This window comes from Antedon bifida, chromosome 10 (assembly GCF_963402885.1).
Source record: "Antedon bifida chromosome 10, ecAntBifi1.1, whole genome shotgun sequence".
NCBI classification, from domain to species: Eukaryota; Metazoa; Echinodermata; class Crinoidea; order Comatulida; family Antedonidae; genus Antedon; species Antedon bifida.
In genome coordinates, this window is record NC_136235.1 from 19,742,394 (window position 1) to 19,764,847 (window position 22,454).

The 22,454-nt window shown below is 32.2% G+C and overlaps 1 protein-coding gene across 1 annotated transcript in view; it reads right to left on the reverse strand.

Annotated features, from left to right (window-relative positions):
- The window catches only part of LOC144854285 (uncharacterized), a 27,405-nt gene continuing 4,951 nt past the window's right edge, over positions 1 to 22,454 (reverse strand). The window contains exons 10-64 of the mRNA XM_078712210.1: positions 22,273 to 22,419; positions 21,900 to 21,959; positions 21,482 to 21,565; positions 21,168 to 21,209; positions 20,425 to 20,517; positions 19,841 to 20,014; positions 18,942 to 19,115; positions 18,626 to 18,760; positions 18,372 to 18,422; positions 18,020 to 18,184; positions 17,539 to 17,664; positions 17,133 to 17,243; positions 16,777 to 16,902; positions 16,560 to 16,670; positions 16,426 to 16,470; positions 16,041 to 16,190; positions 15,743 to 15,868; positions 14,880 to 14,990; positions 14,536 to 14,661; positions 14,319 to 14,429; positions 14,185 to 14,229; positions 13,800 to 13,949; positions 13,502 to 13,627; positions 12,559 to 12,669; positions 12,217 to 12,342; positions 12,000 to 12,110; positions 11,859 to 11,903; positions 11,473 to 11,622; positions 11,175 to 11,300; positions 10,958 to 11,068; positions 10,616 to 10,741; positions 10,399 to 10,509; positions 10,112 to 10,156; positions 9,803 to 9,952; positions 9,321 to 9,461; positions 9,044 to 9,169; positions 8,688 to 8,798; positions 8,015 to 8,248; positions 7,331 to 7,558; positions 6,983 to 7,210; positions 6,756 to 6,854; positions 6,537 to 6,641; positions 6,316 to 6,420; positions 6,095 to 6,199; positions 5,874 to 5,978; positions 5,653 to 5,757; positions 5,402 to 5,455; positions 5,155 to 5,280; positions 4,234 to 4,362; positions 3,367 to 3,498; positions 3,020 to 3,142; positions 2,343 to 2,507; positions 1,419 to 1,493; positions 870 to 1,028; positions 1 to 632 (exon numbers count right to left, since the gene is read on the reverse strand). Of these exons, the coding sequence (XP_078568336.1) occupies positions 481 to 632; positions 870 to 1,028; positions 1,419 to 1,493; positions 2,343 to 2,507; positions 3,020 to 3,142; positions 3,367 to 3,498; positions 4,234 to 4,362; positions 5,155 to 5,280; positions 5,402 to 5,455; positions 5,653 to 5,757; positions 5,874 to 5,978; positions 6,095 to 6,199; positions 6,316 to 6,420; positions 6,537 to 6,641; positions 6,756 to 6,854; positions 6,983 to 7,210; positions 7,331 to 7,558; positions 8,015 to 8,248; positions 8,688 to 8,798; positions 9,044 to 9,169; positions 9,321 to 9,461; positions 9,803 to 9,952; positions 10,112 to 10,156; positions 10,399 to 10,509; positions 10,616 to 10,741; positions 10,958 to 11,068; positions 11,175 to 11,300; positions 11,473 to 11,622; positions 11,859 to 11,903; positions 12,000 to 12,110; positions 12,217 to 12,342; positions 12,559 to 12,669; positions 13,502 to 13,627; positions 13,800 to 13,949; positions 14,185 to 14,229; positions 14,319 to 14,429; positions 14,536 to 14,661; positions 14,880 to 14,990; positions 15,743 to 15,868; positions 16,041 to 16,190; positions 16,426 to 16,470; positions 16,560 to 16,670; positions 16,777 to 16,902; positions 17,133 to 17,243; positions 17,539 to 17,664; positions 18,020 to 18,184; positions 18,372 to 18,422; positions 18,626 to 18,760; positions 18,942 to 19,115; positions 19,841 to 20,014; positions 20,425 to 20,517; positions 21,168 to 21,209; positions 21,482 to 21,565; positions 21,900 to 21,959; positions 22,273 to 22,419 (6,608 nt within the window). The 3' untranslated portion in view covers positions 1 to 480. The remainder of the gene's footprint in view (positions 633 to 869; positions 1,029 to 1,418; positions 1,494 to 2,342; positions 2,508 to 3,019; positions 3,143 to 3,366; positions 3,499 to 4,233; positions 4,363 to 5,154; positions 5,281 to 5,401; positions 5,456 to 5,652; positions 5,758 to 5,873; positions 5,979 to 6,094; positions 6,200 to 6,315; positions 6,421 to 6,536; positions 6,642 to 6,755; positions 6,855 to 6,982; positions 7,211 to 7,330; positions 7,559 to 8,014; positions 8,249 to 8,687; positions 8,799 to 9,043; positions 9,170 to 9,320; positions 9,462 to 9,802; positions 9,953 to 10,111; positions 10,157 to 10,398; positions 10,510 to 10,615; positions 10,742 to 10,957; positions 11,069 to 11,174; positions 11,301 to 11,472; positions 11,623 to 11,858; positions 11,904 to 11,999; positions 12,111 to 12,216; positions 12,343 to 12,558; positions 12,670 to 13,501; positions 13,628 to 13,799; positions 13,950 to 14,184; positions 14,230 to 14,318; positions 14,430 to 14,535; positions 14,662 to 14,879; positions 14,991 to 15,742; positions 15,869 to 16,040; positions 16,191 to 16,425; positions 16,471 to 16,559; positions 16,671 to 16,776; positions 16,903 to 17,132; positions 17,244 to 17,538; positions 17,665 to 18,019; positions 18,185 to 18,371; positions 18,423 to 18,625; positions 18,761 to 18,941; positions 19,116 to 19,840; positions 20,015 to 20,424; positions 20,518 to 21,167; positions 21,210 to 21,481; positions 21,566 to 21,899; positions 21,960 to 22,272; positions 22,420 to 22,454) is intronic.

Here is a 22,454-nt window from a genome sequence, read left to right on the forward strand (position 1 = left end):
TAATTTCAAAAGATTTATTGACAATTGTTTAAAATATAAAAAAACAATTAATACAATGAAATTAAAAACTACAATGAAAATAAAAATCTATAAAAGTTTTAAAATTGATTAAAATGATAAAATAGTTCCAGCTAAAAATAGGTGTTTTGTAATGTAAATGCGTTTTTATATTTATTTCATTATCAAAAGATGTGTAATTTTAGTGTGAAAAGTACTATGTATAAAAGCACCAAATGCCTTAACTACTAAATTACAAACATCAATACATCTAAATTATCTAAAACAATGCTTTTGTGGAATGCGTATACGGTACAACAATGCTACCAAAATGAACCAATTACTGAAATAACATGATGAGGTACTAAGCCAATGTTTAGCTTTGGTATAATGGTATAAAAATATCTAACATTGTATCAAATCATAATGTCAAAGTTCATCTAATTGTTAGTACATTCTAATAAGACTTCTCTATATCAATGGTTACATTTTGTTACATGATTTAAGAGCGTTCATTAACTGTTTTCGGTTGTCTCCGTTAAATTCGGTTATCATCGTTTGCCCGTCCAGTTCGATTCTATCATTGGCTATCAAACTTGAGTCTGTAACTATTAGCAGCTTGTCATAAGTTTCAACTGAAATTAAAATAGGAAAAATGAGTAATTAACATTATAAGATATAAGTTCAGTCAAGCACGAAGTTACCATGTCACCACCCTAATTATATAAACTTAAGCCTTGTCTACACTATCAAACTGTATGTGACAATAAAATGTGCCCATATATGTACATGATGATGTCATATCACTACCATATTTGGGAATATCATCACCATATTTGGGCACATCACACTTTTTAAAAATATAAACTTACAAGAAACTATGAGATCGCATTGTTGAAGACAGCTTGAAGATTGTGCAGTGAACTTCAAGATCTCGCTCATTCCTTCGGGAACTTTAGCTGGATTTTCCATGCTCTGGTTACGCAACACTCGGAACGTTGAACCATCTTTTTTCAGCTTTGCACTCCATACTGTAAACATCAAATATAATATTTTTACATATATTTATTAAACAACAAAAATAGCCATATCCATTGAGTGGATCTAAGATGTGAATAATATAATAGTATAATAATAAATAAGTGGTGCTGTTAATTCAGACGTCCACGACAGTACTCCGGAGTAACCACTTACTCGACTCGAAAGATGTACTAGGTTTACAAGCATTTTGTGTACACTAGACCTACTATACTGTTTCTAGTCTTTATCCAAGAAGACTTGAGTGATATTCGAACCCTTTCCGATAGTATGGCTATGGGTTATGGTTAGAGAATCTTGCAGAATATTTATCATGTGACAGCTATTGGCAATATATTATCTCAACAATGAACAAGAAAAAAATATTAGGAATGAAAACTCACGGAAATCTGAATTGCACACTCTCTCATCAAAGTCATCAGGCAGAATGTCTGTAACGCACACTGGACAGTCTTCAGCTTTAATTAAAGAAATACAACATATGTTCAAATAAAAGTTAAAAATTGATATACAATAGTGAAATGTTTGTGGATATCTAAAGTTAGCATATATTGGGTGTATATTGGTTTGAAATGTAAAGAATATGATGCTTACCACTTTGTAAATAATAGGTAATGTTCAATAAGAGATCAATCAATAATACATTTATGCCAAGACAGTTTACAGTAGTCCAGCTAACCAGTTCAGTCTAGCTAACCAGTTCAGTCTAGCTAACCAGTTCAGTCTAGCCATGGAGGTATAAATATTTTTATACCTCCATGGTCTAGCCATGGAGCTAATTTATAGCTCCATGGTCTAGCTACCCAGTTCAGTCCAGCTAACCAGTTCAGTCTAGCTAACCAGTTCAGTCTAGCTAACCAGTTCAGTCTATTATAGCTATTCATTATTTAATAGTAAGTTTGTTAGATCTCTTACATTTGAAATAAATACAATAACAAAGAAATTACAGAGATCTAACCATGGAGCTATAATTTTATAGCTCCATGATCTAACAAACTTACTTCTTGTTATTGTATTTATTTCAAATGTAAATCAACCAACCAAATTTCATGTGTACCTTGCTATAGAAAATGACAATAAATAATATCGTATGATCGTATCATATCGTAGCTAACCAGATCAGTGTTGCTGGTTAGCTAAATGAAAGTGTCTTGACACAAGTTTATTATTGGTTTATATCTTAATGGACATTAATATTATTTTCAAAGAATTTAAGCATCATATTTACATAGCTAATATTGAACACTGTGATTCTTTCTAAAAAATGTTCTGCCATTTATTCTATTATTATTTCCTTATACACTAACCTGCGACAACAGGCACTGCGACAACAGGTGGCAAACACACTTGTCCGCAGCCATTGCTACAACACTTAGTCTCTCCTGTACAGTCACTATCAAGCTTACACATATTAGTACAGATACCAAGAAGTCCAGCTGTACTTGGACACTCGCCCTCTTTTACTACATTTTCTGAATTAAGGAAAAACCAAGTTTTTATTTTCCTTAAAATCTACAAAATATATTTGAATAAGAAATCTACCATTATATTATTATATCCCTTTTTTTTTTCATTGCATCTTGGAACTAATGGACATTAATGTCTACACTATCAAACTAGTATGACAAAAAAAGTGTGATGTGCCCAAATATGGTAGTGATATGCTTAAATATGGTAGTGATATGACATCATCATGTCCATATATGGGCATATCACATTTTGTTGTCACATAAAGTTTTGAGTGTGGACAGAGCTTTAAGGTTTATGGTTTACTAGCCATGTTTCTTTAAAGCAAACATAGTACAGAAGGGAGAAATAGTATTATGTCTATAAAGCTCTGTCTACACTATCAAACTTTATGTGACAAACACACCTTTTTTTTGTCAAACTAGTTTGATAGTGTAGACAGAGCTTTAGAGATCTATTGTATGTTATACTACTGTATGTCTACATGCGTCTATAGTATGTTATTGTCTTATCTTACCAACACAATTATCCTCAAAGTTCTCTACAAATCCTTCAAGACAGTCACATGTATATCCACCATATACATTGACACAAACACTGTTTTCATTACAAGAAGTTGGATCAGAACATTCATCTACATCTGAAAGTCACAAATTTAATTACCATAGGTTACATTTTTATCCCCATTGTTGATAAATTAATCTTTTGATTGTGAGCGCTCACTGGCTAAACCCAGGGGCCCAGAGCTCAAGGGGCCCCAGAGCATGAGCAGTCCAATGCAACTATCCAGCGTTGGAGGGCCCCTTGGGAGTGCTAAACCAGGGGCCTTTGCTCTGTGTGTTAGGCCACTGGACATTTGCATACCTTCACATTCACCATCTACACCAGTTCTGAATCCACCATCAGTATCACATTCACAGCTGAATGATCCAATGGTGTTTACACATTTAAGAGCAAAATTGATGCCACACTGTGGTCTCAAACATTCATCAATATCTGAAAGAAAACAAATAAATTATTATTATACCCGAGTACCTTAACAATTATACATGTTGTATGTTGCACTATACATGTTGTATGTTCCACTATACATGTTTCATGTTACACTATACATGTTTCATGTTACACTATACATGTTGTATGTTGCACTATACATGTTGTATATTCTACTATACATGTTTCATGCTGCACTATACATGTTTCATGTTGCACTATATACTAGTTGTATGTGCACTATACATGTAGTATGTTGCACTGTACATGTTTCATGTTACACTATACATGTTTCATGTTACACTATACATGTTTCATGTTACACTATACATGTTGTATGTGCACTATACTAGTTGCACGTGCACTATACATGTTACATGTTACACTATACATGTTTCATGTTACACTATACATGTTTCATGCTGCACTATACTAGTTGTATGTGCACTCTACATGTTGTATGTTCCACTATACATGTTGTATGTGCACTATACATGTTGTATGTGCACTATACATGTTGTATGTGCACTATACATGTTGTATGTGCACTATACATGTTGTATGTGCACTATACATGTTGTATGTGCACTATACACATAGTATGTTGCACTATACATGTTGTATGTTGCTTTAAGTGTTTTTAAACCATTGAGTTCAGTCATTTCTTTGTTTCTTGCTTGCATGTACTCCTTGAAAATAATTTTATTGTAACAATAATTATAACAATTGAAAGTTTACCTTCACAGTTGCCATTGGCATCTGTAGTAAATCCTTGAGCACAAACACATTGGTATGAACCTGGAGTGTTAACACAATCATAGAAAGGCACTATTCCACAAGGTTCAGCTTGCAAGCATTCATTCACATCTACACAATGTCAAGTAATAAGATTAAAAAACAGTAATGTAAAGCTCTGTCTACACTATCAAACTAGATTGACAAAAAAAGTGTGATGTGTCCAAATATGGTACAGATATGTTTAAATATGATATCATGTCCATATATGGGCACATCACATTTTTTGTCACATAAAGTTTGATAGTGTAGACAAGATAAAGATAAACAGTATGATTAGCTTCAAACATAACCAAACACCAGATAATAATAAAACAATTAAACCCTATTTGAACAGTCAACACAAACTAAACAAAAATTGTTTTCAATTGTTTGTTTCATTTTTATAGTTGACAATATACTATACTTTCAACTAATGATTATATTTAATAAAATATCTACAGAACATGTTTGTCACAAACAACAATAGCTTGACATTTATGACATAGTAACCTGCAATTATATAAAAAATAGAAAGGTCGAAATTTTGCCATTTTTTGAAAAAAAACCCTGTAATATAGCAACAACAACAATGTAGTCATTTATGGCACCCTATTTTTACTGCAGCGTACAAACTTGTTTAACATCAGGTGAATTAACCACTATAATATGTGGTGTCTGCAGGCTGAATCGGACACAAGTCAAACAGAGATATAGGCAATCCATACATACAGTAAACTAATCGGACACAAGTCAAACAGAGATATAGGCAATCCATACATACAGTAAACTAATCGGACACAAGTCAAACAGAGATATAGGCAATCCATACATACAGTAAACTTCACTATATTGAAAATGCAGTACTCTATACAATGTACTTACCAACACATTGATTGTTGTTATCTTTTGTGTAGCCTTCAAGACATTCACATTCAAAGGTACCAGGTTGATTGACACAACGAGAAGTTGACACGTTACAAGCAGCACTAGATTCACATTCATTTATATCTATAGAAAAATCAAGTTACACACGTTAAAGATGAGAAGTGTGAGATTAACTACTCGGTAACATCACACTTTTTTTTGTCATTCTAGTTTGATAGTGTAGACAGAGCTTTAGAATACATACCTTCACACAAGTTATCTTCCTGAAGATATGTGTAACCACTGCCACAGGCAATTTCTATAAATAAAATAAAATAATTATTAAGTTATTGTCAAATATTAGAAAATCTGGAGACACCTTTTTCGCACTCTAAATTCACAGTAAAACCAAACTAAAAAAAAAGGTGGATAAACAGGTTTTTACATTCAAATAGAGGAACATTATTAACTATAATATATATAATGGGATTGTAAATAATATGCTCAAAAACTAACCAATGATGTTTGGATCAGGTTTACATTGACAAATTGGACAGTTATTTTTATCTAAAACGTTTCCAAAAGGACAGAACATCTTACAAAGTGGTGGACACTCTTGTACTGAAAAATAAAAAAAACAGTAAATATCTTTGAAAATTCACACAAAAAAATAAATATTAAAAGAATTAATATTTAACTTAAATCAAACTATTGTAAAACAAAATTTAAAAACTCACCAACGACACTTGGGTCTGGTTTACATTCACAAATTGGACAGTTATTTTTATCTAAAACATTTCCAAAAGGACAGAACATCTTACAAAGTGGTGGACACTCTTGTACTGAAAAATAAAAAAACCAGTAAATATCTTTGAAAATTCACACAAAAAAATAAATATTAAAAGAATTAATATTTAACTTAAATCAAACTATTGTAAAACAAAATTTAAAAACTCACCAACGACACTTGGGTCTGGTTTACATTCACAAATTGGACAGTTATTTTTATCTAAAACATTTCCAAAAGGACAGAACATCTTACAAAGTGGTGGACACTCTTGTACTGAAAAATAAAAAAACCAGTAAATATCTTTGAAAATTCACACAAAAAAATAAATATTAAAAGAATTAATATTTAACTTAAATCAAACTATTGTAAAACAAAATTTAAAAACTCACCAACGACACTTGGGTCTGGTTTACATTCACAAATTGGACAGTTATTTTTATCTAAAACATTTCCAAAAGGACAGAACATCTTACAAAGTGGTGGACACTCTTGTACTGAAAAATAAAAAAACCAGTAAATATCTTTGAAAATTCACACAAAAAAATAAATATTTAAAGAATTAATATTTAACTTAAATCAAATTATTGTAAAACAAAATTTAAAAACTCACCAACGACACTTGGGTCTGGTTTACATTCACACGTGGGGCAGTTATTTTCATCTAAAACATTTCCAAACTCACAAAAGATTGCACACACTGGTGGACACTCTTGTACTGAAAAATAAAAAAACAGTAAAAATGTTTGGAAATTCAAACAAAAAATAAATTGGAAAAACAATTAATATTTAACTTAAATCAAATTATTGTCACTATTGTTTAAAAACTCACCAATGATACTTGGGTCTGGTTTACATTCACAAATGGGGCAGTTGTTTTCATCTAAAACATTTCCAAACTCACAGTACATTAAACACAAAGGTGGACACTCTAAAAAAATATTTTAAAACTCAGAATCATACAGTGATAATCTATAGTAGTTTCTATGACTTAATAGCATCCATTGATATGATAAGTACATTGTTACTGATTTTTTACCAACCAAAAAAGAATATTACCTGTTTCGTTAATTTGCATATACTGTGAACAGTCGGCCTCAACGCCTCTGACATCCATTGTAGTTCCTTCAATAATTTCACCGATTTCATCAACACAGAAACAGAATCCTGTTCCACCATGACATCGACTGACAACATAGGAACCATCATCTTCACACTGTGGCTCTAACCCTCCAATTAAACCAGCATCCAGGTATTCTTTGCGTTTTTGTTGACAGTGAGTTAGTTCTATTGATAAAAATTCAGTGAAAATAAAAATTTAATTAAATTTTTCCTCGCTGTTTTTGTGTACAGTAACTATAGCAATTGTCAATTACTTATAAAGTAAAATGCTTTAACAATATTTACCTATTTCCTCAACATTTACATACTGTGAACAGTCAGCCTCAACGCCTCTGACATCCATTGTAGTTCCTTCAATAATTTCACCAATTTCATCAACACAGAAACAGAATCCTGTTCCACCATGACATCGACTGACAACATAGGAACCATCATCTTCACACTGTGGTTCTAAACCTCCAATTAAACCAGCATCCAGATATTCTTTTCGTTTTTGTTGACAGTGAGTTAGTTCTATTGATAAAAAAAATGTAGAATCTTTAGCATGTGTTTACAAATACATTACTAGGATCTGGTTGGCATCAGAAATTGACAAGTTACTTTATTTAAAAGAAGATTAACCACACTGGTGGACAGAAGATTAAACATGTAATGCCAAGCTATCCAACTGGCATGTTCACTTTCACTTGGCCGTTTTCACTTGGCCGTTTTCACTTGGCCGTTTTCACTTGGCCGTTTTCACTTGGCCGTTTTCACTTGGCCGTTTTCACTTGGCCGTTTTCACTTGGCCGTTTTCACTTGGCCGTTTTCACTTGGCCGTTTTCATTTAGTCGTTTTCATTTAGCCGTTTTCACTTGGCTATTTTCACTTGGCTATTTTCACTTGGCTATTTTCACTTGGCTGTTTCCACTTTTGAAATGCCACTGATCTGAAACAAATGCCACTGATCTGCATCCAAAGCAAACTCACCATTAACAGGTCCATCACAAACTGGCATTACACCTCTCTGGCTTTGTACTGTGTCTTTCATTATTTCACCAACATCATTAACACAGAAACAAAAACCATCACTGCGGCATTGAGCTTTACGATATTCACCATTTTCATCACATCTAGGATTAAACGATCCAAGAAGTGGTCTTCCTCCCCGTGCTTTCTTATCTATCTTTGCTTGTCTGCGTCTTTCTTGACAGTGAGTTAACACTATATTAAAAAAAAGGGGTAAAGATGAGTCCTGTGTTCATTCTGAATATAGGGAAATGAGCTGTTAACTTATTGTACTAAGCCTCAGCATTTGTGGTAGGGTGGCCAGTTCCTTTCCACGCCGCCTTATCCTCCCTAGTATTTTCAACCAGGTACTTATTTACAGCTGAGTGGACTTGGAGTTGTCCGGAATATCGGGAATATATTATGAAAACAATTAAGTTTTAATATTAATTTTTATAAACAGTAACATTTAAACCCAATGAAAAAATAGTATTATTAGCTTATTATATTAGTTTCCTTATAATGCCTTTTATCGTTATTATTGTATATCATTTTAGTATATAGTTATGGATATCAAACAAAAACACAAATATAAATTTTACCATGGAGTTTAAAATACTAATTAAATCATTTTTCTTTAAAAAAAAAAACTCACCAACAGTAGGCCTATTTGGGTTTGGTTTACATTCACAAATTGGACAATTATTTTCATCCAAAACATTTCCAAAAGGACAGGACATCCTGCAAAGTCCTGGACAAACTTGTACTACATTAAAAATAGATACAAAATAACATATAAATATAAAATTAATTTAAATGTAAATAGTAATTATGCATTTTGTGGACCACAAACACAAATTTTGTTATAACGTCGGCATGGTTTATTATCTATAAATTTTTATAGCGCACTATTATTTTACCATGCATTCATAATGTCTCATTTTCAACATTTGTAAATGGGAAAGGTTACTGAATATCTTAAATTGACACTAACTAATTAAAATGACTAACCTGGTTGTACACAAGCATGGCCACAGCCATTACTGCAGCATTTCTTAACACCATCACAATCTTCATCTCCACTGCACATTTCGGCACAAATGCCAACTGTTTCTATTGAAACCACTGGACAACCTCCTACAAATTTAGAATCATTTGCAATCATTGTAATGTCAACCTCTAGAATTTCTAAAGTCCAATTATGGCAATCTCTCACTGTCTAAATTGTTTAATTAAAATAAGTCAACCGATCATTTCATCTCCAACATAACTACAATATTATTATCACCTGGTTTTGAAATTACTGGTTGTACACAAGCATGACCACAGCCATTACTGCAGCATTTCTTAACACCATCACAATCTTCATCTCCACTACACATTTCGGTACAAATACCAACTGTGTCTGCTGAAACCACTGGACAACTTCCTAAAAAAAACCAAGTTAAAAAAGACATTTTGTTAGGAGGTTGTGTTTAGTGATGCAGTCAAGAATCAAAATTGTGGTAGCAACTCTTGTTTTTTTTACTCTGTGATGACTTAAGCTCTGTCTACACTATCAAACTTGATGTGATGTGCCCATATATGGACATGATGATGTCATATCACTACCATATTTAAGCATATCACTACTATATTTGGGCACGTTTTGTAAAACTAGTTTAATAGTGTTAAAGGTCAAATATGATATTGCGGTATAAAAACAATTAAGCCTATCGTATGTGTTCACCAATCATTACCTTATAATTTTTAAAATAACCTAGCACTGACCTTCTTTTAAAATGACAGGTACAATTGGTTTTATAGGTTCGATTGGGTCAACAAATGGATTGCCTCCGACACACTCAAAACTTCCTTCAGTGTTAATACAGCCACCATCTTGAGGGCAGGCTTGATCAAATGTTTGACATTCATCAATATCTATCAATCAATATCACAAAATATATTCTTTAAAATTTTTAAAATATATGGCAAATTACAATAACTAGCCAGGTCATATTTTATAAAATCAAACTGTACTGTGAGAAAATAAAAACAAAAAGACACATTTTAAAAAATAATGTATTAAACAATATTTACCAACACATTCTCCATCTACATTCTCAAATCCTGTTGGACAAGAATCTATAAAAAAAAACAGAAATATAAAATATAGCATTAAAATGATTTTTTTATGATATTTAGTAACTGTAAATCAAATATGTTATTTGCAATCCATGTTTCACTCATGTCCTTAAAGAGTATGTTTATTGACTAATTAACATATCACACTTAAACAGCACTCACAGAAGTGAGTGTACCTTTTACCTATACTTAAGTCTTCTGTATCTAGAGTGGCTGCTGTAAAAAGGTCTAAAAAACTTTACCTGTAATTACAGGACTTGGGTCTGGTTTACAGTCACAAGTGGGACAGTTATTTTCATCTAAAACATTTCCAAACTCACAGTACATTAAACACAACGGTGGACAAACTGGTTCTACATTGAAAATAAACAGAAGATGATTCAGTAATTTTACAAATAATTTTATTACCATGATAATACATTTTTAAAACTCAATTTATGTTATTAAATCAACACTAACCTGGTTGCATACATGAGTGACCACAGCCATTACTGCAGCATTTCTGAACACCAAAACAATCTTCATCTCCACTGCACATTTCAGCACAAATACCAACTGTGTCTGCTGAAACCACTGGACAACTTCCTATAAAAGTTAAAAAAGACAGAATTCAAAAGTGAGTCTACCTCTATGCACACAGAAAGTCCTTCCTGTTGACACGATTAGCAGTATGTAGAACATGTATCAGGTTGCAGTATGTAGAATAACTTTGAGTGCAAAAATATGGTCTAAAAAACTCAACCACCGCACCCAAACTTTCCCCACTAATAATTACTAACATAAATACTATAGATATATTACCTGTAATTACAGGACTTGGGTCTGGTTTACAGTCACAAGTGGGACAGTTATTTTCATCTAAAACATTTCCAAACTCACAGAAGATTTCACACACTGGGGGGCAAACTGGTTCTACATTGAAAATAAACAGAAGAAGATTAATTAATTTTACAAATAATTTTATTACCATCATAATACATTTTTAAAACTCAATTTATGTTATTAAATTGACACTAACCTGGTTGCATACATGAGTGACCACAGCCATTACTGCAGCATTTCTTAACACCATCACAATCTTCATCTCCACTGCACATTTCAACACAAATACCAACTGTGTCTGCTGAAACCACTGGACAACTTCCTATACATAAAATTTAAACAGACATTTTATTCAGAGGATTTGGTGCCATCTGAACACAATGGGACCTTTAGGGGAGATTGAAGTTGAAGTGATATGTAGTTCACTGTGCTTTGAGATGGTCGTTACTGAAAGTGTAAAATCTATTGTAAAACACTCAAACACTACCACTGACCTTCTTTTAAAATGACAGGTAGAATTGGTTTTATAGGTTCGATTGGGTCAACAAATGGATTGCCTCCGACACACTCAAAACTTCCTTCAGTGTTAATACAGCCACCATCTTGAGGGCAGACTTGATCAAATGTTTGACATTCATCAATATCTATCAATCAATATCACAAAATACCAAGTGTTGGAAACATTCTTTTAAATGTTAAAAATATACAGCAAAATATTAATGATAAAATAAAGTAATGGATATCAAACAAACTCTACACAAAATCTCTTTGGAATGGTTACCAGGCCCATGTTTATCTAAATACATTTGTAGTAAAATCCATCAAACAGTACAAAATACAAATTTAACAAGTTTTAAAAAATAGTTTTAAATATATTTACCAACACATTCTCCGTCTACATTCTCAAATCCTGTTGGACAAGAATCTGTAAAAAAAAAAACACCAGAAATATAAAATGTACCATTAAATTTATTTATTCAGAAATAATTACATATAAGCATAAACACTATAGATATATTACCTGTAATTACAGGACTTGGGTCTGGTTTACATTCACAAGTGGGGCAGTTATTTTCATCTAAAACATTTCCAAACTCACAGTACATTAAACACAACGGTGGACAAACTGGTTCTACATTGAAAATAAACAGAAGATGATTCAGTAATTTTACAAATAATTTTATTACCATGATAATACATTTTTAAAACTCAATTTATGTTATTAAATCAACACTAACCTGGTTGCATACATGAGTGACCACAGCCATTACTGCAGCATTTCTGAACACCAAAACAATCTTCATCTCCACTGCACATTTCAGCACAAATACCAACTGTGTCTGCTGAAACCACTGGACAACTTCCTATAAAAGTTAAAAAAGACAGAATTCAAAAGTGAGTCTACCTCTATGCACACAGAAAGTCCTTCCTGTTGACACGATTAGCAGTATGTAGAACATGTATCAGGTTGCAGTATGTAGAATAACTTTGAGTGCAAAAATATGGTCTAAAAAACTCAACCACCGCACCCAAACTTTCCCCACTAATAATTACTAACATAAATACTATAGATATATTACCTGTAATTACAGGACTTGGGTCTGGTTTACACTCACAAATGGGGCAGTTATTTTCATCTAAAACATTTCCAAACTCACAGTATAGTAAACACAATGGTGGGCAAACTTTTTCTAAAAAACAAATAAACAGAAGATGATAAAATAACATTTAATTTATGCAGTTTATTGATTAAAAAATATGGCAAAGTTTATTACCTGTAAAAAAATAATTTGAGAAACAAATTTAAGAAATAAAAATTCTTAAACAAACTAAACTATTACATTTGCAAACTTCTTAATACACAATTAAAGTTACACATTTCTGTTATGTGATAATTAATGTTAAATAACCTGATTATGTACAAAACATAACCTAGCTCTCTTTACACTATCAAACTTTATGTGACAAAAAATGTGATGTGCCCATATATGGACATGATGGCGTCATATCACTACCATATTTGGGCACATCACACTTTTTTTGTCAAACTAGTTTAGTAAACAGAGCTTTAGCCGTGTAGACAGAGCTTTAGCCGTGTAGACAGAGCTTTAGCCGTGTAGACAGAGCTTTAGCCGTGTAGACAGAGCTTTAGCCGTGTAGACAGAGCTTTAGCCGTGTAGACAGAGCTTTAGCCGTGTAGACAGAGCTTTAGCCGTGTAGACAGAGCTTTAGCCGTGTAGACAGAGCTTTAGCCGTGTAGACAGAGCTTTAGCCGTGTAGACAGAGCTTTAGCCGTGTAGACAGAGCTTTAGCCGTGTAGACAGAGCTTTAGCCATGTTGAAGCTTGGTATTGTACAAACATAAAGATACCAAAGGCCTTTATCTATTTGGGAAAATTTACAATACAATATCAATGAACATTACTAATTTGGGAAAGGTACATTTTTTACAAATTTGTTATTGATGATGAATTATGTATTGTGTCCAGAAGATCACTTACTATGTTATTAAATTGACACTAACCTGGTTGCATACATGAGTGACCACAGCCATTACTGCAGCATTTCTTAACACCATCACAATCTTCATCTCCACTGCACATTTCAACACAAATACCAACTGTGTCTGCTGAAACCACTGGACAACTTCCTATACATAAAATTTAAACACACATTTTATTCAGAGGATTTGGTGCCATCAGAACACAATGGGACCTTTAGGGGAGATTGAAGTTGATGTGATATGTAGTTCACTGTGCTTTGAGATGGTCGTTACTGAAAGTGTAAAATCTATTGTAAAACACTCAAGCACTACCACTGACCTTCTTTTAAAATGACAGGTACAATTGGTTTTATAGGTTCGATTGGGTTAACAAATGGATTGCCTCCGACACACTCAAAACTTCCTTCAGTGTTAATACAGCCACCATCTTGAGGGCAGGCTTGATCAAATGTTTGACATTCATCAATATCTATCAATCAATATCACAAAATTAATTAATAAAGTGTTGGAAACATTCTTTTAAATGTTAAAAATATACAGCAAAATATTAATGATAAAATAAAGTAATGAATATCAAACAAATTCTACACAAAATCTCTTTGGAATGGTTCCCAGGCCCATGTTTATCTAAATACATTTGTAGTAAAATCCATGAAACAGTACAAATTTAACAAGTTTTAAAAAATAGTCTTAAATATATTTACCAACACATTCTCCGTCTACATTCTCAAATCCTGTTGGACAAGAATCTGTAAAAAAAAACCATAGCAATATAAAATGTACCATTAAATTTATTTATTCAGAAATAATTCAAGCATAAATACTATAGATATATTACCTGTAATTACAGGACTTGGGTCTGGTTTACAGTCACAAGTGGGACAGTTATTTTCATCTAAAACATTTCCAAACTCACAGAAGATTTCACACACTGGGGGGCAAACTGGTTCTACATTGAAAATAAACAGAAGATGTTTAATTAATTTTACAAATAATTTTATTACCGTGATAATACATTTTTAAAACTCAATTTATGTTATTAAATCAACACTAACCTGGTTGCATACATGAGTGACCACAGCCATTACTGCAGCATTTCTGAACACCAAAACAATCTTCATCTCCACTGCACATTTCAGCACAAATACCAACTGTGTCTGTTGAAACCACTGGACAACTTCCTATAAATTAAATTAAAAAAGACAGAATTCAAAAGTGAGTGTACCTCTATGCACACTGAAGTCCTTCCTGTTGACACGATTAGCAGTATGTAGAACATGTATCAGGTTGCAGTATGTAGAATAACTTTGAGTGCAAAAATATGGTCTGAAAAACTCAACCACCGCACCCAAACTTTCCCCACTAATAATTACTAACATAAATACTATAGATATATTACCTGTAATTACAGGACTTGGGTCTGGTTTACACTCACAAATGGGGCAGTTATTTTCATCTAAAACATTTCCAAACTCACAGTACAGTAAACACAATGGTGGGCAAACTTTTTCTAAAAAAAAAATAAACAGAAGATGATAAAATAACATTTAATTTATGCAGTTTATTGATTAAAAAATATGGCAAAGTTTATTACCTGTAAAAAAATAATTTGAGAAACAAATTTAAGAAATAAAAATTCTTAAACAAACTAAACTATTACATTTGCAAACTTCTTAATACACAATTAAAGCTACACATTTCTGTTATGTGATAATTAATGTTAAATAACCTGATTATGTACAAAACATAACCTAGCTCTCTTTACACTATCAAACTTTATGTGACAAAAAATGTGATGTGCCCATATATGGACATGATGGCGTCATATCACTACCATATTTGGGCACATCACACTTTTTTTGTCAAACTAGTTTAGTAAACAGAGCTTTAGCCGTGTAGACAGAGCTTTAGCCGTGTAGACAGAGCTTTAGCCGTGTAGACAGAGCTTTAGCCGTGTAGACAGAGCTTTAGCCGTGTAGACAGAGCTTTAGCTGTGTAGACAGAGCTTTAGCCGTGTAGACAGAGCTTTAGCTGTGTAGACAGAGCTTTAGCCGTGTAGACAGAGCTTTAGCCATGTTGAAGCTTGGTATGGTACAAACATAAAGATACCAAAGGCCTTTATCTATTTGGGAAAATTTACAATACAATATCAATGAACATTACTAATTTGGGAAAGGTACATTTTTTACAAATTTGTTATTGATGATGAATTATGTATTGTGTCCAGAAGATCACTTACTATGTTATTAAATTGACACTAACCTGGTTGCATACATGAGTGACCACAGCCATTACTGCAGCATTTCTTAACACCATCACAATCTTCATCTCCACTGCACATTTCAACACAAATACCAACTGTGTCTGCTGAAACCACTGGACAACTTCCTATACATAAAATTTAAACACACATTTTATTCAGAGGATTTGGTGCCATCAGAACACAATGGGACCTTTAGGGGAGATTGAAGTTGATGTGATATGTAGTTCACTGTGCTTTGAGATGGTCGTTACTGAAAGTGTAAAATCTATTGTAAAACACTCAAGCACTACCACTGACCTTCTTTTAAAATGACAGGTACAATTGGTTTTATAGGTTCGATTGGGTTAACAAATGGATTGCCTCCGACACACTCAAAACTTCCTTCAGTGTTAATACAGCCACCATCTTGAGGGCAGGCTTGATCAAATGTTTGACATTCATCAATATCTATCAATCAATATCACAAAATTAATTAATAAAGTGTTGGAAACATTCTTTTAAATGTTAAAAATATACAGCAAAATATTAATGATAAAATAAAGTAATGAATATCAAACAAATTCTACACAAAATCTCTTTGGAATGGTTCCCAGGCCCATGTTTATCTAAATACATTTGTAGTAAAATCCATGAAACAGTACAAATTTAACAAGTTTTAAAAAATAGTCTTAAATATATTTACCAACACATTCTCCGTCTACATTCTCAAATCCTGTTGGACAAGAATCTGTAAAAAAAAACCATAGCAATATAAAATGTACCATTAAATTTATTTATTCAGAAATAATTCAAGCATAAATACTATAGATATATTACCTGTAATTACAGGACTTGGGTCTGGTTTACAGTCACAAGTGGGACAGTTATTTTCATCTAAAACATTTCCAAACTCACAGAAGATTTCACACACTGGGGGGCAAACTGGTTCTACATTGAAAATAAACAGAAGATGTTTAATTAATTTTACAAATAATTTTATTACCGTGATAATACATTTTTAAAACTCAATTTATGTTATTAAATCAACACTAACCTGGTTGCATACATGAGTGACCACAGCCATTACTGCAGCATTTCTGAACACCAAAACAATCTTCATCTCCACTGCACATTTCAGCACAAATACCAACTGTGTCTGTTGAAACCACTGGACAACTTCCTATAAATTAAATTAAAAAAGACAGAATTCAAAAGTGAGTGTACCTCTATGCACACTGAAGTCCTTCCTGTTGACACGATTAGCAGTATGTAGAACATGTATCAGGTTGCAGTATGTAGAATAACTTTGAGTGCAAAAGTAAGGTCTAAAAAACTGATTTGTTTTCCGTCAACCACCGCACCCAAACTTTACTACTTCTACTACAAACATAAATACTATAGATATATTACCTGTAATTATAGGACTTGGGTCTGGTTTACACTCACAAATGGGGCAGTTATTTTCATCTAAAACATTTCCAAACTCACAGTACATTAAACACAACGGTGGACAAACTGGTTCTACATTGAAAATAAACAGAAGATGAATAAATAACATTTAATTTATGCAGTTTAATTATTAGAAACTATATATGTTTTTATTAGGCCCACCTATATTTTATATAAACATAGATACCAATGCTCTAAAGTATATTATATAATAAATAATATATAATAAATAATAATTATTTATAAATTCCTGTTATTTGATTGGACGGTTGTGGGTCACATGGCATGCAATAGTATGCACTTATGATAATTAATTTGTGAATGTTAACCAGAAGATCACTTATTATGTTATTAAATTGACACTAACCTGGTTGCATACATGAGTGACCACAGCCATTACTGCAGCATATCTGAACACCATCACAATCTTCATCACCACTGCACATTTCAACACAAATACCAACTGTGTCTGCTGAAACCACTGGACAACTTCCTATAAATTTAATTTAATTTTAAATTTTGTTCAAATAATTTATTTGTGATATTGTATATCTTTGTTGTCAAAACATAAAAGAAATTGTTTGCATGTTGATTTCATTATTTATTTCAAAAACAACATTTATTTAGAAACAGTTCATGAAATAAAAACAACATACATAATTACAATAACTTAAAATGGTAACATTAAATAAGAACTGTTTCAGGGACCGGAAAAAGAAGTAAAAGAACTTGTCAAATACCAACCGCTAAACAAAAACAACAAAAAAGTAACTGCATGACAAATCATTAGCTAATAATAGTAGATCTATAAATTATAATCCTAAAATGAATCATAAATTATGACAAACCTTCTTTTATTAGGACAGGTCCCACAGGTTCAATGGTTGCTGGTAATTTTGGTATTATAGGTCCTACAAATGGATTGCCTCCAATACAAGTATAACTTCCTTCATTGTTAATACAGCCAGTATCTTGAGGGCAGGCTTGATCAACGGTTTCACATTCATTAATGTCTATAAAAAAATATTAAAATACAAATATGAAACAAAATCAAAAACAATATACAATTTATTTTTTAGTTTTAATTACATTACATAGTCAGTTTTTAATGAATAGTATAACATGTTTTATATGGGAAATTTTTCTTTTGAGTAAAACAAATTCAATATGTAAATTAAAAGACACAATACTAAAACTTACCAACACAAACTCCAGCAACACTTTCAAATCCATCTTCACAAGTAACGGTTACTAATCAATATAAAAGTATAATTATGAATAAACAACATAAGTACTTATTATTGTATTATTGTATAGTGATGTGCCAAAATATGGTAGTGATATACAAAAATATGGTAGTGATATGACATCATCATGTCCATATATGGGCACATCAAATTTTTTTGTCCATAAAGTTTGATAGTGTAGACAGAGCTTAAGAGATGTGTTAGTACCTGGATTTGTACAAAGATGTCCACATCCATTGCTACAACACTTTGCAACCCCTTCACAATCTGAATCCACTGAGCAGTGCTCGACACAAATGCCCACTTCACTAACCGGACAAGTTCCGGGCTTTTCTGTATCGTCTGAAAGTTTAAAAGTGTGAGTTATGTACTTGTCAGTCTATGTACCTTAAATTACTGGTAAACGGAATGCAGTTATATATGTAGGTATTTTTAAAGAACACATTCTTTTGGTATTTAACATACAAATGTTATTTTAATATACGATTTTATTTCTCAAAAGTTCAATTAAGATTTGTTTTACCTTTTTTCCTTGCAAAACAAGAATCCTGGCAATCCTTGTATGTGTCAAATCTATTGCCGTTACCTCCACATCCACCATATGTAAAGCTTTTGCATTGCTTTGTGGCTGAATCGTAATAGAACATGTTGAATGCGGCTAGACACAAACCAGTTTCTACTTCTAACAGGCAATTGGCTACAAATTGTGAGAAAGATAAGTTTAAGTAAAGCATTGGCCAACCACCCATCCTATTTAAGTTGTTACTTTAGCGTTTAATGTAATGTTGTTCGATTTATATAGGGCTTATACAATCAAAAGATTGTCCCAAAACGCTGAGAGAGAAAAAACAGAAAGAAATTACAAAGAAAAAAGATGGGTTTTTAAGAGTGTTTTGAAAACTATGATAGAGGATGCATTTTTAATAGGATCAGGAGATTGTTCCACAGTTTAGGAGCTGCAACTGCAAAAGCTCGATCATCATAGGTCTTAAGGCGGCTGCGTTTAGTAAAGCTGTTTAAGAAACAAGTAAAAGTAAACATGCTTGTTGGAACTCATGTATTCTTTCAATGCATGGCAATTTTCTAATTTGTATTATGTTTCTTATAATGTAGATTGTTAATATTATAAATCCAATGGCAAATTACTGAAAAAAAATGACAATGGAGATACAAAATAAAATAAGCACTGAAAAAATGACAATGCTGTGGGTATCAGTGGCTGGATCTCAAATGGAGATACAAAATAAAATAAGCACTGAAAAAATGACAATGCTGTGCGTATCAGTGGCTGGATCTCAATGGAGATACAAAAAAAAAAAAGCAAAAAGCTAAATAAAAACGATAAAGTAAAACAGCCAGATATATTAGAATAGCTTTCGGGCGACACTAGCCCTTCATCAAGTGTATAATATGTATATAGACCTGGTGGCTCTGGTCTGCATTTATCTTCACATTCTTCAATGGTTTTGAAGTTGTTTTCATTTCCGTCACAACCTCCATAAGTAAACTGTTCACAATGTTTGGTGTTTTTGTTCCAATAATAGCGAAGTTTTCTTGCACGGCAATGCCCTGTTTCTTGGTCCAAATTACAAATCTCTGTAAGGAAATTATCTAGTTAATAATATACAAACAATACACTAAATGTGTATGAGTGCAATGGTTCAAATAATTTCATGAGGTTACAGTATATTGTTAAGAGGTAAAAATAGAACAAATTTTTATCCTAAAAAAACATTCTACATCTACATTTAAAAAGTAAGTATCATCTCTTGAAAAATGCTGAATAAAAAAAGCACTATCTGTGAACAGGGAGCTTTTGATTTATGACAACCTCAAAACAAGTTGGGTCAATCACTCATCACAAATCAAAAGCTTCTATATAAAAGAAAGGATCTACTTCTAGAGTGCGATATTAAGTTGTTGATAAAGTATATAAATGATATAAGATAGTGAAACATCTGGTCATACCTGAATAATAATAATACTACAGTTACTATTGGACATACCTGGTGCCTGTTCACACAGCCTGTCTCCTTTGATGTTCTTACAAATGAACCCTTCTGGACACGTGTTTGGGTTTACCTCACATTCATTGATATCTAAAACAAACATTTTGTTAAACACATCTAAAGCTCTGTCTACACTATCAAACTTTATGTGACAAAAAAATGTTATGTGCCCATATATGGACATGATGATGTCATATTACTACCATATTTTGGCACATCACACTTTTTATGTCAAACTAGTTTGATAGTGTAGACAGAGCTTAAGACTAATATCAGTATTTATTTGTTTATTTATTCGGGTATAAAAACATTCAAATTTCAACCAGCAACCACCTGCATCAGTTATGATCAGCCTTACACAGTTGAAATCCCTGGTTCAATTCCTACTTAGGATCTTTTTTTTTTTCATCACCTTTATTATTTTTCTAAACATTTTATTATTATTTTTTATTCTTTTCTTTTTAGTATGAACCTAATGTTATGTTAAGACTGCTCATTACCAGATCGCCTCCAAAATAGATATATCTATCTGTGGTTTCAATTTGGTAAAGATCTGACAATAACTTGTTGAGAAACAGACATACACACACGATAGACTACCTTGGTGGATGTAACTATATATATACACATTTATGAAAAAGAAACATTTCTGATGGTGGGTTAGTTGTCATGATTACCCTGTACCAAATCTACAACCATTGTACCTTCGTTCACGGCACAGTTATTAAGTGTTTACTCACCAACACAACGTTTTCCTTCTCTTTTGAAACCAGGCTGACAAGCTAGGAACAAATATATAAACATTTCTTATTGTGTATTGCAAAAAGCAATAAATAGAATCTATAACAAGTTTAAACATAGCTAGTGCAGTTAAATTTCATTATAAATTAGTTTTAATTTTAAATTTTGTTTTTCATTCAACCGTGTATACACTAATTACAGGATGAAAATATAGATATAAATATAAAAACATATTGTTTTACCAGGGAAGAGTTAAATTACTCTTCCCTGGTTTTACTTTGTATTATAAGTGTCAAGTATATAATGTATATACCTTTTTTACATTTGTAGCTGCCATTTGTATTGATGCAGACTTTTTTCTTAGGACAAATATCAGGTTGTTCACATTCATTAATATCTAAAAAATAAAAACATAGGATTAACTTATTAGCTGCACAGGAAGAGAAAATCATATTATGTCTAACATAAAAGACATTCCTAAAGCTCTGTGTCTACGCTATCAAAATTTATGTGACAAACAAATGTGACATGCCCATATATGGACATGATGATGTCATATCACTACCATATTGGGCATATCACTACCATATTTGTGCACATCACACTATTTTTGTCAAACTAGTTTGATAGTGTAGACAGAGCTTAAAGACTTGGCACGCTCAAAGTCTATGTGGTGTTATCAATGTTGCGTAAATTTACGAAATAAATAATTAAAACTTTAGTTTACATACCGACACATTTCTTAACACCATCTGCAAATTTCTTGCCATCTGGACATTGGTTTAGGAATGCTATATTACAAAATAAACAAAGTAAAATAGTTTTAATACATAAATAAAACATTTATTTTGTGGTATGCCTACACTTTTTTTATCAGCAGTGCAACAACTGCAAGTCTAGGCACAGAGAAAGGTAAACTGTTTATAAGAAAATGCATATTACCCACAGTAAGTACAGAATAAGTTTGATGTGCCCAAATCTGGTAGTGATATGCCCAAATATGGTAGTGATATGACATCATCATGTCCATATATGGGCACATCCCATTTTTTTTGTCACATTAAGTTTCCTTCAAGAAACTCGTTTTCAATTTTGATGACTCACCATCAATGGGTATTTGTCCAAAAGGTATCTCTTCTACTGGTTGTTCAACAGGAAATTTTATAAATTTTCCAATTTCTAAATCCAATACTTTAGTTTCTATAATCTCCTCATCACAATCAATTTCAAAGAATTCACGACCTTGTTGTACTGTCATTAAAACACAAAAATATATTTAAATCATG